Source organism: Pithys albifrons, chromosome 14 (assembly GCF_047495875.1).
Source record: "Pithys albifrons albifrons isolate INPA30051 chromosome 14, PitAlb_v1, whole genome shotgun sequence".
Classification (NCBI taxonomy): Eukaryota; Metazoa; Chordata; class Aves; order Passeriformes; family Thamnophilidae; genus Pithys; species Pithys albifrons.
The window spans coordinates 2,309,293-2,325,154 of NC_092471.1; the positions used below are offsets into that span (position 1 = coordinate 2,309,293).

Sequence of the window (15,862 nt, forward strand, 5' to 3'; positions counted from 1 at the left end):
GAACAGGGAAATGGAGACATGTGAAGCTGATTGACTACTCTGTGTGTGTTGCAAAAGATCCACTTTGAGTCTGGCTTTAAGAAACGAATTGCTCCTTACACACCAGGATTAGTATTTCAACTACTACTGTCTCCAACTGGTGACTGAGAGATTAAACTTCATTTCTGCACCCTGACACCAACTGGCATGTTACAAAAAGAAATTGTTGTAACAAAACTGCCATATTTCTTCCCTCTGTCATTTGAATAATTGTTCATTTAGTGTCTTTTAGCTGCAGATCACTTGACAAGTGCAGCAAAATGAAAACCTGGAATATGTTTCCCAGGTTATTTACTGTTCCTTTGGTTGGAGTTCCAAAGTGGACAATCACTTTTCTGTAGCTACACAAAGACAGACCCTTGTCCTGAAAAAAGCCAAATATTCAGCATGTCAAGTACCATCATTAAGAGACAAACCACCATCTCCTTCAGAGGTTTGTATCCATGGCTCTGGAGCAGGACTGGAAAAGGATTAAATTAGTCAATGTATTTTCAACCATTCCCAGCAACTCTGCTCAGCCACTCTCTTCCCTGAATGTCTGGAGGTGTCTATGGAAAAGGACTATCATCTTACCTTTCCAAAGGATCCCTGTCCAAGAACCTTGAGCAGCTCAAACTGGGCTGGATCTGCTTTCTCACATCCCTCTTTCACATGGTGTGTAATAGGAATTTCTTTCACACTTCCTTCATCCTGTTATTTCAAAGCAAACAAAATACAACAGTGAACAGGCCTGACTTAACCAACTCTTGCTAGAAGTGCATGTAAATATCTGGGGTTTTTCCTTGGTTTGGTTTTATCTCAATAAAATATTTGAAATTCTAACAAGGTATAACATAAAGCTGTTCAGATGAAGAGTTTTCCCATCCATCCTTTCTTAAATAGACACATCTAAAATTTCTAAATGAAGCAAAATTCTTAAAGAATGCCCATTTCCTTTTGTCAGAAATGTTTCAGCTACAGCAAAAAGTGAAAGGGATAAACATACAGATTTTGAAACCAAGACTTCTGTGCTTCACTTCTGTTTAGCTGCCCTCAGTTTTCCCAGTGATTGCTCTTCTCATCTTTCCCCTTCCTGAAATAAGTCTTAATGAAAGCCAAATTGAATTTCATCATTTAGGGTAATTATTGCTTTTCACAGCAGCAAATAATAACTGTGGCCATCCATTTGTAGCTTGAGGAACAGGCATCGTTTGAAGACCATAAATAAGATGTGAGTCATCTGAAGAACTCTGAGAATTCCTGCAGCCAAGAGAAGAAGCAGCTCTGGGGGCAGAGCTCCTGGGAAGAGAAGAGGGTAATTCTGAGGCAGGTGAAGGATTTAATGTCCTGTTGATTTTTCCATGTCCCTCCCATCTTGAGCAAAGCAGGGCACAGCAGCTACACTTGTGAAAAGACAAACACTGGTGATGAAAACAAAGCCAGTGATGTTTGGCAGCTTTTATGGGGTAAGAGAAGCTCCTGAGAGCCAGAACAAGTGAGATGGCAAAATCAGCACCCTTGAAATGAAAAAGTTACATGCTAAGACCTACAACAGCAACCTCAGCTTGCACAGAGAAGGAGCAGCACCCTCAGGCCCTACACAGAATATCACAAACATCTTTACACAACCCAATGACAGGAAAAATCCCCCCTGATTTGCAGTACTTCACTTTTAGGGCATCCAAATTATTATGAGCTGTCTCCTCTCCTCTCTTTAGGTGTTCATCTTGACAGCTTCTCTTGGCAGAGACCAGAAAAACACACTCCCAAACTCCCCATGTGTCCCTTAAGGACAAGTGCAAACCACCCCAGAAAAAGACCTGACCACTTGGTGAAACAGGTGGTTTTCATAAAAACCCTTCATTCTACAGTCAGGTTGACTACAGAGAGTCTTGCTGCCCAAGACCACACATTAAAAATTCTAATCATCCTTATCAAGCTGGAGACACAAATACCTATGTGACATTCTTGAGGTGGGTTTACACAGAAATGCAGAGAAGAAATCAGACCCTCTAAATTCGTACATACTGCAACAATTACAGGGAAAAAAGAGGCAATCACCACACTGCATTAACTGCCTCTGCCCTAATTGCTTTGTTTGTCCAGAGGGGGAAAGAAAGAGTTCAAACACACATCTTGGTGCATTCACAGAGTGCAGTCCAGCTGTTCCTGCACACGAGCCCTTCCCCTCCCTTCTCTCTCTTATTTCATTCCCCTTCTGGGAAAGGCCTGTTTGTTCTGCCTGCTTCCCACACACAGGCAGGTATAACACAGGGCACTGCTGGGAACAAAGCTAATTCTGTCAGTCACACTCCAAGCCCTTTATTTATTGCCCTCTCTGGCCGCAAAACCCAGCTGACACACAGCCAGTCCCAACTTCGTCTCCTCCATCCATCTCGGGGACTCTGCAAATGGGTACTCAGAGCAAAGATGCACCTATCTTTTCATTTTCATCTCTTTTTTAAACACTGCCTAATTTAAGGCAGGTAAGAACAGCACCATTTCAAGCCATCTGATGAAAGCAGCAAGTTGTCTAATTATACACCAAGTTGTACAACAGACTTAATGGCTGGTTCTTCCTAAGAACTATGTAAATACTCCATTTAGAAGCCTTTTTTCTTCACCATCCTAATTTGTATTCCCTAACACTGTGATCCTTTGCATGAGAAAAGATCTTTAAGAGTTCACCCTCTCCGGTGTTTATCACCCACCTCGAGTCATTAGCCTGTGACATCACACGTGGTTGCTGCGGAGACAGAGTATTTCTGAATGTGAATCCAGGAGAAAAATGTTTTCCATGCAAATAAAGACTAACTTGAGATGTATGAAATGAGTTATTTTTTTATAAAAAGTGTTTTATCTTCACAAAAGATGCCTCTATAATTTCACTGACTTAACTATGATTAAGGTACTGAACACTGGCATGACTGAAGTACAGAGAGACCTGGACAAGAAGGAGCAGATGAAGAGCTGCACAGACAGTTTCATTTTCATTTCTAGTCTGGCCTCCACAACCTGCACCTTTGGTTATGGGACAGCAGATTCACCCTGAGCTGGGTACCAGCTGCCCTCCAGATTTACAGAATCATAGGATGGATTGGGTTGGAAAAGACCACCAAGATCATCAAGTCCAACCCTTGGTCCAACTCCAGTCCCTTTACCAGATCATGGCACTCAGTGCCACGCCCAAGCTCACCTTAAAAACCTCCAGGGATGGGGAATCCACCCCCTCTCTGGGCAGCCCATTCCAATCCCTGAGCACTCTCTCTGCAAAGAATTTCTTTCTGCTCTCCAGCTTCAATTTCCCCTGGCACAGCTTGAGCCCATCATGCCCCCTTGTCCTATTGCTGAGTGCCTGGGAGAAGAGACCAACCCCCACCTGGCCAGAACTTCCCTTCAGGCAGTTCCAGACAGTGCTGAGGTCACCTCTGAGCCTCCTCTTCTCCAGGCTGAACACCCCCAGCTCCCTCAGCCTCTCCCCACAGCACTTGTGCTCCAGTCCCTTCTCCAGCCTCGTTGCTCTTCTCAGTTGGGTTGGAAGAGACCTCTGAGATTATCAAACCCAACCCTTGATCCAACCCCACTGTGATCACCAGCCCTGGGCACAGAGTGCCCTGGGCTGGTGATCACAGTGGGGTTGGATCAAGACATGGTGGATTCTCTGTCCCTGGAGGTGTTTAAGAGGACACTCAGTGCCACACCCAGTCCCTTCTCCAGCCTCGTTGCTCTTCTCTGGCCCCGCTCCAGCCCCTCAATCTCTTGCCTGAACTGAGGGGCCCAGAACTGAACACGACACTCAATTCACCCTGAGCTGGGTACCAGCTCCCCCCCAGCCCTGCACCACAGGGAACCATTCCCAGCAGGTGCACCAGGAACACCAGCATCAGCTGGGGCTTTGTGCCACCTCACTTTGCTTCAGCCTCACTGGGATGTGGCTCCTGACAAAGGAGCTCAGCAATTCCCTCCTGCTGGCTGAAGCACAGGAGAGACAGAGAGCCCAGTGCTCAGCCCCCTGCTCAGCCCCCTCTCTCCACCTAACACGGCTCTGACACTGTTCCTTCACCAGCAATGTCCAGGCACCACCCAGTTCTACCCCCAGAGTTTATACTCCAAATCCCTCACTCACAAAAGGTGTTGCAACACCCAGCAGTGGTTACAGCTGGCACTAACATCTACTTAGAGAATCACAGACTGGTTTGGTTTGGAAAGGACCTTAAAGACAACCCCATGCCATGGGCAGGGACACCTCCCACCAGCCCAGGGTGCTCCAGCCTGGCCTTGGACACTCCCAGGAATGGGGAGCCCACTCCCTTTCTGGGAAAGAGACTCCTGACACCTTCTTCATGATCTTCATGAGCTTATCCAAAAATATAAGGATGGCTGTGTTGAAAAATGATGTCCAATTTTCCCATGGCAAGTCAGGCATTTCACCACATTCAGGATTAGCCTCAAGTTTAGTCCAAGGTTCCAGAGCACACAGAACAGTCCCCTTTGGCAACCCCTAAACATGCACATCACCAAAGCACTGGAGAAAAGTCATGCTCAGTGGGGCTTATCTGGGATATTTCTACATAAAAACAAAATTCATGTATCGCTGTAAAAATTAAATCTGTTCTAAAATAGCAGGAATTAAGTACCTTTGAGCTGAATGTATTACAAATACAAAGGAAGAGCAGATGCCAGTGTAGGAAGAGCAACATTAAGCACCTGTACAAAAGGTTCAGGGCTGGCCTGAGCATTTCCTGAGGCTGAGGATCAGGAAATGCTCTCTCCAGCACATGGAATCTTTCCATAAAGCTCTGCCTCATGCAGCAGATTTTCCCAAACAAGGCACTCACAGCCCCCACCCAGGTACTAATTTCCAAAATCAGTCCTGAATGAGTCTCTTCAGGTCTTGGTCATATAAAATGATGGGTTCTAAAGTTATCAGAGAGCAGGGAATGCATAAATTTTGCTTCCAAAGCAAGTGATGCTACTGAGTGTCCCAAGTGAACAAACACCAAACACACTTACATGGTAGGAATATGGTTCACCTTCTTCCATGGGCTCATCTGCCATTTTAAGGCCATTTAGCTGGAGAGGGGAAGGAAGGGGAATGAGGGAAAACAGAAAGAAGAAAAAAACAACATTAAAACACAGCAATTTGAAATTCTCAGAGTTCATAGTTTGACCAATTTACATTTCAGAGCACACAAGTGAAAACTCGTGTTCTTGTGGCTAATTTAAAACTGCAGTTTCAAACAAACACTACTACTCAGTAGTTATATTTAGCAGCTCCCTTATGTATCATTTAGCAGAGCCCTTTGTAACTGCCATTATTATTATGCCAGTGTTATTTAATTGGAATTAGTTAAAACTCCTTCTTTGGAAGCTACAGACACCACCCAGTAACAAAATCCCCCTGTTATGCACTAAACTTGTGTACAGATGTTTTTCAGAGACCCAAAATCCTAAAACCTGCTGATGAAAATTAATTTGTGGTTTGAAAAGATTCAAAAGTGATTTCAAGTGAAGTAAAAAAAAAGTTTAAAGTTAGATCAAGCTCTCCCTTAATAAGAAAGAATTCAATGCTCAAACTTTGAAAAATCCCAGAAATATGAAGGACACGCTTTGCTCAGACATGCAAAGCATTAATGAAAAACTGGAAATACCTGACAAAAATGGGTGAATCCCATTGTGGATTTTGCTGGTAATAATTCCTAATTTACTTCTCTGGGAATTGTTCAGCATCACTACCTTTCTGTGGCACAGATCTCACCCCAACATGCCAGAAATAACAGAAGGAAACTCAAACTGCCTATTTCCTGAAAACAGAAGTTGAACCAAGTAAGTTCTTAGACTGGGTAATGACTTGGTGGTTGTACTTCTGAATTTATCCAAAATCCCTGCCAAAGATACTAAAATGTGGGAATTGGTAAAACACAGGACTCCAAGACTCTGGGAATGCCCCCCAGACCATGCCTGCATTTAACCAAACCCCAGGTGTGGGTGAACAGGAAGGGGAAGGGGCAGGTTTGTACCACAACACCCAGAACCTCGACCACTTCCACCACTGCCACACACTCCTGGCTCCTCATTTTGGTAAATCTCCAATTGTTGCATCGAGATACTGGCACTTATTTTTGGATTGCACCCTCCCTTTAAAAAAACTTCAGGAAATAGCAGGAGGTTCCATTTACTTTCACTCTTCATGTTTCTATTTATTATAAGCCCAGTTTACACACACCCTCCTCACATGAACTGGGTTTAACCAAGCCCAGTTTACACACACCCTCCTCACATGAACTGGGTTTAACCAAGCCCAGTTTACACACACCCTCCTCACATGAACTGGGTTTAACCAAGCCCAGTTTACACACACCCTCCTCACATGAACTGGGTTTAACCAAGCCCAGTTTACACACACCCTCCTCACATGAACTGGGTTTAACCAAGCCCAGTTTACACACACCCTCCTCACATGAGCTCAGTTTAACCAAGCCCAGTTTACACACACCCTCCTCACATGAACTGGGTTTAACCAAGCCCAGTTTACACACACCCTCCTCACATGAACTGGGTTTAACCAAGCCCAGTTTACACACACCCTCCTCACATGAACTGGGTTTAACCAAGCCCAGTTTACACACACCCTCCTCACATGAACTGGGTTTAACCAAGCCCAGTTTACACACACCCTCCTCACATGAACTGGGTTTAACCAAGCCCAGTTTACACACACCCTCCTCACATGAGCTCAGTTTAACCAAGCCCAGTTTACACACACCCTCCTCACATGAACTGGGTTTAACCAAGCCCAGTTTACACACACCCTCCTCACATGAACTGGGTTTAACCAAGCCCAGCTTACACACACACTCCTCACATGAGCTCAGTTTAATAAAGCCCTGGCATGTTCCACCCCTGTTTCTCACTCATCTCTCCGGGATTGCCCCCCTTGTCTCTGCAGGCCAAAGTCACTCACTCATCACTCTGCATTCAGAAACCAGTGCTAACAATTGACATAATTTCTTTTTTCCCCTCAATATTTGTCCCAATTAGATGCTGGAAGGGGTGAGACACTCACTATACTCGTTACTGTATGAATTAACCGAAGACATAACGAGGTAACACCAAAGTTCAGCCCAGCTGGGACCCCCCAACCTCCCTTCAGACAATTCAGGGCCATGCAGGTTCTTTTCATACATCACGAGGTTACACCAAAATTGTCCAAAAAACTTATTTGGACTCAGTAATAAAATAGGTTTCCACTTTCTGAGAAATGTAGTAACATTCTTCACTCATGCACTTCATTCTGAAGTGAATTTAGTGCACATTTCACCTTTATTTATTTATGGTCAAAATTTTGTAAGTTTGTTTTAATTTAAGCTCTGGAGCCAACACTTCCAGCCACAAGAACTGTAGATACACTGAAATCAGCCTTGGCTCGAGCAATCAGATACAAAAAATGGGGGTTTGACCCCCAAATCAGTGTGTTATTTGATCTGTTTTGTCCCCCAGCATGCCCCATAACCCGACTTTCAATTTGCTGGCAAATCAAATAAACTAATTTATTGCATTTTTATGGCAGGTAATCGTCTTAATTAACAACTTCCTATCGTGCACTTCCCCCCTCATTGTTGCTCCTTGGTTGGTGTTTGTTTTTTCCTGTCCATCTCTCAGTTCCAACACAGACTGGGACACCTGCCAAGTTTTAGTCCAAAGAATCTGATGTTCAAGGGCACAAATCTACTTTTATTGCTTGATACAACCACTACCTTCTGCCTCATTTCTTGGTGAACCCTCTCACTGTCCATTTAAAATAAAGCAACAAAGCACAACAGACCTGCTGGAACTCAAACAGTTTTAGTTATGCAGTTAAAAAAGTCAGTGGCAAAAATCAAATCTTTGCTGTTCTGTACAATTACTTATATAGGCCAAGATTCAGAAAGTAGAAGTTTCCACTGTGCCCCTTATTAGGAAAAAAAGTGACAATTAGTACTTTTCCCCCCACTTCTGTGGAAAGCAGATACAAAATTCAGCTTCCTCAGCCAAAGTGCAACTCCTGTTAGTGATTTAATCATGAATATTTATACACAGACATATAAAGAACACAACTATTTTCACCTCTAAGTCATTATTTATATTATTAAGTGTCTATGAATGCACAAATCCAAATTATTATGAGCCCTCAGAAAGCAGAGATCCCTACAAAGAGGTGAAAGAGGCCATGCTTTGTTCTAGGGGAGGTTCTGGAATAATTTTGCTGCTCAGTCTGCCACAGCCCCACAACTAACTGAACATTTTAAATATTAACTTCCACTAAAACACAACCCAGACAGTTAACAAACAGTGACAATACTTGACAAACACAAACTCTGGAAATTACAGAAAGTGCTGCTTCACATTGTTGAGTAGCATAAAATACCCAAAGAAACTCTGTCAATAGTTGAGCTCAGGGTTTAGGTCAGAACTTACTTTTCCAGCAGTGCAGGTTAAGGAGCCAAAGCTGAGCCCAAACTGCCTCCTGATTTATTTAAGGAGTTGCCCTGGATCCCATGACTGGCCAGGACCAGACCCCATCCCTTGGAGGAATATCCCAAGGGCTTCTGTGGGCTGGGCAAGGCTTAAGTGCTACTGCACATCTGGTAATTACAGAGGAATCCCAGTGTTAGCAAAGTCTGAGCCAGCTGCCCCCAGACTAAGGAGGCTTTAACCATTTACCTGGTTATGGTTTGGTGGCCCTGCAGGGTCTGGCTGAAAGAAGCCAGACAAAGGGTCAGCAGAAATGCCAGACCATGAGGAAAAGCAGCAGCAGCAGAAGGTGTAAAGCTGGTTCATCCTGCCCTGGTTTTACATCTTCTTTCAAGCATTCAAACAGAATGAAACATTTTCTAGACAAAGCAGAACCGGGGATCTTGTAATCCCACTTACTGGGAGTGGAAAGCAGCACTCAGCACCACTCACACACAGTCCTGGCTGGCTCCAGAGGGGTGACATTCCACCCAAGGAGCACCAAATTCCTCCACAGCTCCTCCTTCCACTTGGGCAGTGAGTGCAGTGACCCCAGACCTGCACCCCAATTCTCCCAAACTCACAGGACTATCCAGTTTCCCTCCCCACATGCAAAAGTATCACCTCAAACACTTTATTTCAAAATATTTCAGTACAAGCTTACACTGGAAACCCCAATTATTTCAAAAAGATTGTGAAAACAAATCCTTTGAACAAAAGTCCTGTTTGGACAACCACATTTGTTCCTCATTTATTCTTAATTACATCTATAGAGTTTGACTCATTAATTTTAATTAGCAACACATTGGCCTACTGAGTAATTCCTGAGATAGGTTTGAGGAATTTGGGGCTTCTGTGCACAGCCAAACAGGTGAGGGTTCTGCTTTTCTTTAAATATCTAAAAGTCAATGTGGAAAAAACTGAAGTTTAAATGCACATGGTCTTCCTATGAAACATCCACTTTTCCACTTTTCTCACACACCAACTAGAAAAGGAAGACAAAGCAATCTGAGTTATAATAAGTTAAAAAAACCCCAAACCCATAATCAATTAGTAGGGAAAGTTATAAAGTTCTTTTCCTGTAGCAAATAAATCATATGTTCAGACAGGACACCAATCCTTCAGCAACATATAATTACTGATTTTAAGAGAACATTTTGATCCTTCCCATTATCAGATATCAGGGCAGAATTACATGTACCTCCAACTACAGCTCTGACAAGACACAAACCTGACCCCAAGCACTGAATTAGTAAAGAACTTGAGATCTTTGCAACTCCAGGAACAAAGGGCATAAAGCACCAATCTCAAAAATCTGTTTAATGGGGGTAATTCTAGAAAAGGGTAAGATTTAAACTTGATGAAAACAACATATTTCAAATTTTATTTTTAATGTAGTAAAGAAGTACACCAACATAAATATCAAAATTCTATATACTATGAGTTAGGAGATCACACCATTCCTTGGATTTACTGTGAGGTCTGTCCAAAGGTTTCCTGCAGGAAGCACCTGAGCCACCTGCAACCAACCCCTGGCTCCTCTGAGAGACCACAACACCACAGCACAGTCCCAAAATTCTCTTTAAAAGTGGTGTTCCAAACCAGAATCACTAGTACTGTATTGCAGCACTCTGCAATGCATGAAGACACTCATTGTTTCCCCTTTAAGAGCATTAATGTGCACACTTTTTTTTCCTTCCAAAGGCAACTTGTTCTCAGAAGACTTTATAAAATTGTTGCAATGTCTGAGGGCAGTTAATTGACGTTTGGGCAATAGTTTTACTTTCTTTCCGTCAGGTACCAGCCCGGGAAGGAGCAGATTCTCAGAGATGCACCAAGGAGGTGGCTGAGTCATCCACGTCACTGCCAGTAATTACTCACAAAGGGCTTATGCAACTCCCAGCACCGACAAAACTCAGTGGCCTCTGACAGGCCAGGCCCCCCACATGCTCCAGAGGACACACAGAAAACACCGCCCAAATCCAAGACGTGTTTATTTAGATTGGCACGGGCAGCAGCTCCTGCACAGCAGCAGCAGAGCCCGGAGAGGGAGGGCACCGACCCCAGTGCAGCCCGGTCTGCAGCAGAGCCCGGAGAGGGAGGGCACCGACCCCAGTGCAGCCCGGTCTGCAGCAGAGCCCGGAGAGGGAGGGCACCGACCCCAGTGCAGCCCGGTCTGCAGCAGAGCCCGGAGAGGGAGGGCACCGACCCCAGGTGCAGCCCGGTCTGCAGCAGAGCCCGGAGAGGGAGGGCACCGACCCCAGTGCAGCCCGGTCTGCAGCAGAGCCCGGAGAGGGAGGGCACCGACCCCAGTGCAGCCCGGTCTGCAGCAGAGCCCGGAGAGGGAGGGCACCGACCCCAGTGCAGCCCGGTCTGCAGCAGAGCCCGGAGAGGGAGGGCACCGACCCCAGTGCAGCCCGGTCTGCAGCAGAGCCCGGAGAGGGAGGGCACCGACCCCAGTGCAGCCCGGTCTGCAGCAGAGCCCGGAGAGGGAGGGCACCGACCCCAGTGCAGCCCGGTCTGCAGCAGAGCCCTGCAGGCCCCAGCCTGGTCTGCCCTGTCACAACCGGGCAGTGAAGCAACAGCGTTCCCAGGTGTTCCCTGCACACACCAGTGGCTGAGGGGGAGGCTGCACTTCGGCAAGGCCCAGGGTTCCTGTGCTGCACAGAGCATGTGCTCTCTCAACTACACAGCTCCTGTTAATGCAATCCTGACTGTCCAAGAGGCACAAAATTCCCAATGCCGACTAATTCTGCCCTCCTGTCCAAAGGCAGAAAATTCCCAAACCCAACTAATTCTGCCCTTCCCATCCAAGAGGCAGAAAATTCCCAATGCCGACTAATTCTGCCCTCCTGTCCAAAGGCAGAAAATTCCCAAACCCAACTAATTCTGCCCTTCCCATCCAAGAGGCAGAAAATTCCCAATGCCGACTAATTCTGCCCTCCTGTCCAAAGGCAGAAAATTCCCAATGCCGACTAATTCTGCCCTCCTGTCCAAGAGGCAGAAAATTCCCAATGCCAACTAATTCTGCCCTCCCCATCCAAGAGGCAGAAAATTCCCAAACCAAACTAATTCTGCCCTCCTGTCCAAGAGGCACAAAATTCCCAAACCCAACTAATTCTGCCCTCCTGTCCAAGAGGCACAAAATTCCCAAACCCAACTAATTCTGCCCTCCTGTCCAAAGGCAGAAAATTCCCAAACCCAACTAATTCTGCCCTCCTGTCCAAAGGCAGAAAATTCCCAATGCCAACTAATTCTGCCCTCCCCATCCAAGAGGCAGAAAATTCCCAATGCCAACTAATTCTGCATTTCATTCACCTTGGGCAGCACAATGTTAACATTCACTTTCCTGTTTCTTTGCAGACTGTAATCATATCTGAATAATCTACAACAGCTGATTATAATCAACACTCTCACACCTATTTTTATTACCAAAAAATGCTTATTAATCCAGTATTCAGGAGGAAAGAAGTTCATTGTGTATGTGAAGCTTAAGCAGCACGACACAGACTGTTCCTGCCTGGGCTGAAGGAATTCCCAGGGTCACAAAACTGCTCCATAAGTGACACTCACAGGAATGCAAGAACAGACAGGAACAGCCCAAACCCCTCAGCCCTTCCAAGACCCCTCCTCAAAAAGGGTAAAATAATACAATCCTAAATTTCAGGAATTTCTCCCAAAAGTTCACCTTGTTCTTGTGACTTGAAGCATCAAAATTAGTTTCCTACCTTCAGGATCACATCCTTCCCTTGCCAACTGTTTTGACCCAACACAAGTGCTACTGGAAATGCACTGACTGCTGGTAATCCTGAATTCAGCAAACAAGGAGAAAACTGTTCCTCACCTTTTTCCTATTCCACAACTGATGGACACAAGGAAGCACAAAATGAGTTTCAAAGCAAAATCCTATTTCCCACTAACTCTGCTGACTGCAGTCCCAGCAAGGCCCAGACTGCCCACACAAGCTCTGTGGGCTACAGTTAATTCTATAAAAACGAAGTTAGACTCCACAGCAAAATTAATTCTAATATAAAATACGCCCTGTTAAATCCCCAAACCAGATGAATGTAGAAATCCAGCAAGTGAAAAGTACAGCACAGCCCTGAGATGCACTCACAGAAGGGTTATGGCAACAACAAGGATTGTATAACAACAACAACATTCCCAAAGAACTGATCAACAGGACCAACAGTTCTCAGGCTTTCACCAACTCCTCAGCTACAACATACTATTTTTACAAACCATAAGATGAATAAATAAGTCTTAATACTTCTGCTGAGTGTCTAATCCTGCAGCCTCACTAACATAATTAGATTTTCCCAAATATTAAGGTGCAGGGACTGCATCCAACATTATCAGATCATTTTATAATATTTTCAGGTGTTACAGTGTAGCAGCCACGGTGTAAAACTGCACGTCCTGTAATTGCAGAGCTTTGAAGTGGTACTAAAAAATATCAAGTATTACAAACACTAAGAAATTTGGGCTTTTTTCTCTGTATAAATGTTTATCAGAGCATAACATTTCAATAGCATTCTCTAAAGGAAATCCTCTCCAAACTTTAACTCACGCCTGTTTTGCACCCTTTGTACTCAGACAGGAATTTGCTACAGACCTTTTCACTTTCAGTACCATCTGCTGCATCACAGGGAGCGAGTCGGACCAGTTTCAGGCAGCTTTATTTAGATAACATCTTTTGTGTGTCTAACAGCCCTCGGTGCAATCGTTTATTTGTCATACCTGACGATACTTGATACGCAACAACCCCACGCTCCTGATTGCAAAGTTTTAACACTCGAGCACCACGTTCTGCTGAGACGCAGCGATCGTTGCAACACAACCGGTTTCACCTTTTGTTTCCTTTCAAACAGCGTTTCCTGCTCGCTGAGGAGAAGCACCTCCAGTGCTAAGCAACACCTCGGAGTTTTTAACTGTTTTTAAACACCTTTAAGCATCCAAACCCCGCTCAGGCACTGCTGGGTCTCTCTGCTCGTTGTGTGTGTGGTAATTAATGTGTAGCTCGTTATTCAGCGTTCAAGCATCAGCCCTCGGTGGGCACTCCGGGTTCTCTGCGCTCGTTGTGTGTGCGATAATTAACACATAATTATCCGAGGAGGAGGCAAAGGGACCTCTCCAGCCACAGCCCGCAAATATTCGGGAACTCACAGGAACTTTCCGCGGGGCCACGCGGGCAAGGAGGGCTGGGGGGGGACAGCTGGGACAGGGGAGGGACACAGAGCCCGGCTGGCACCTGTGACACAAGGAGGGCTGCGGGGGGACAGATGGGACAGGGGAGGGACACAGAACCCGGCTGGCACCTGTGACCGGGCAGGGACACAGAGCCCGGCTGGCACCTGTGCCAGGGGAGGTGACACAGAGCCCGGGCTGGCACCTGTGGTAGGGCAGGGACACCGGGACGGACAGCTGGGACAGGGGAGGGACACAGATCCCGGCTGGCACCTGTGCCAGGGGAGGTGACACAGAGCCCGGGCTGGCACCTGTGACACAGGGAGGTGACACAGAGCCCGGGCTGGCACCTGTGACACAGGGAGGTGACACAGCCCGGGATGGCACCTGTGACAGGGCAGGGACACAGAGCCCAGGCTGGCACCTGTGACACAGGGAGGGACACAGATCCCGGGCTGGCACCTGTGACACAGGGAGGTGACACAGAGCCCGGGCTGGCACCTGTGACACAGGGAGGTGACACAGAGCCCGGGTTGGCACCTGTGACACAGGGAGGTGACACAGAGCCCGGGCTGGCACCTGTGACACAGGGAGGTGACACAGAGCCCGGGCTGGCACCTGTGACACAGGGAGGTGACACAGAGCCCGGGCTGGCACCTGTGACACAGGGAGGTGACACAGAGCCCGGGTTGGCACCTGTGACACAGGGAGGTGACACAGAGCCCGGGTTGGCACCTGTGACACAGGGAGGTGACACAGAGCCCGGGCTGGCACCTGTGACAGGGCAGGGACACAGAGCCCGGCCCGGCCGGCCCCGCTCCCCGCACGTGTCCGCGGGCAGCACCGGGCCCAGGGGCGGCCCGGGCGGGGGCGGTGCAGGAAGGGCGGCCCGGGGGCGGCCGAGCGGGGCCGGGGGGATCCCGAGGGGATCCCGGGGGTGTCCCAGAGTGTCCCGGGGGTCCCGGGACGGGCTGGGCCGAGGGGCAGCGAGGCTGTGCCCGCCAGGCCAGGCCGGGCCGGGCCGGGCGCAGGTGCCGGCGGGTCGCGGGGCCGGCGCGGCGCGTCCCTCCCCACACGGCCCGGCCCGGCCCGCACCGCACTGACCTCGGCGCCGCTCACGTACAGCTCCATTTTGTGGCACGGCTGCGGCTCGTCGTCCAGCGGCGCGCACGGCACCATGTCCCGGCTGTGCGGGCGCGGCGGCGCGGCCGCGGCGGGTGCCGGCGGTGTCGGTGTCGGTGCTGATGGCGGTGCCGGCGGTGTCGGTGGCAGTGCCGGTGCCGGTGTCGGGGCCGGTGTCGGGGCCGGGGCCGGCGGGGGCGGCGCCGCGCTGCGCTGCCCCGCGCACGCCCCCAACATGGCGGCCCGCAGGGGCGGGGCCAGCGCCGCCCGCGGTGACGTCAGGCCGGGACGGAGAGAATCCCCTGCAGGGGCGCGGGGGGCGCGCGTGACGCGCGGTGACGTCACCGGCGCGGCGGGAGGGAGGGAGGGGCGGGGGGAGTGAGGGGAGTGAGGGGATTGGGGATGGGGGGATTGGAGTGAGGGGATTGGGGATGGGGGATTGAAGTGAGAGGATTGGGAATGGGGGGATTGAAGTGAGGGGATTGGGGATGGGGGATTGAAGTGAGGGGATTGGGAGTGAGGGAATTGGGGATGGGGGGATTGGAGTGAGGGGATTGGGAGTGAGGGAATTGGGGATGGGGGATTGGGAATGGGGGGATTGGAGTGAGGGAATTGGAGATGGGGGATTGGGGATGGGGGGATTGGGGATAGGGGGATTGGAGTGAGGGGATTGGAGATGGGGGATTGGGGATAGGGGGATTGGAGTGAGGGGATTGGAGATGGGGGATTGGGGATGGGGGGATTGGAGATGGGGGATTGGGGATGGGGGGATTGGAGTGAGGGGATTGGGGATGGGGGGATTGGATTGAGGGGATTGGGGATGAGGGGATTGGGGATGGGGGGATTGGGGATGGGGATAGTGGAGTGAGGGGATTGGGGATGGGGGGATTGGGAATGGGGGGATTGAAGTGAGGGGATGGGAAGTGAGGGACTGGGTATGGGGATTTGGGATCATGGAATTGGTGGTGAGGGAACAAGGATCGGGGATGATCAGGGCTGAGGGGACAGAGACTGAGGGGACAGAGCTGAGGGCACAGGGCTG

At 48.4% G+C, this 15,862-nt stretch overlaps 1 protein-coding gene across 4 annotated transcripts in view; it reads right to left on the bottom strand.

The window, feature by feature from the left end:
- The window catches only part of RPS6KA6 (ribosomal protein S6 kinase A6), a 40,294-nt gene extending 25,243 nt beyond the window's left edge, over positions 1-15,051 (bottom strand). Inside the window, exons 1-3 of one of the 4 annotated variants that reach the window (XM_071569667.1) lie at positions 14,803-15,051; positions 5,032-5,091; positions 613-729 (exon numbers count right to left, since the gene is read on the bottom strand). In XM_071569667.1, the coding sequence (XP_071425768.1) occupies positions 613-729; positions 5,032-5,091; positions 14,803-14,877 (252 nt within the window). In that variant the 5' untranslated portion in view covers positions 14,878-15,051. Of the gene's footprint in view, positions 1-612; positions 730-1,024; positions 1,298-5,031; positions 5,092-8,475; positions 8,581-14,802 lie in introns of those variants that run through there. The other 3 variants (XM_071569666.1, XM_071569668.1, XM_071569669.1) reach the window with 3 other exon arrangements.
- Positions 15,052-15,862: the final 811 nt, after the last annotated feature.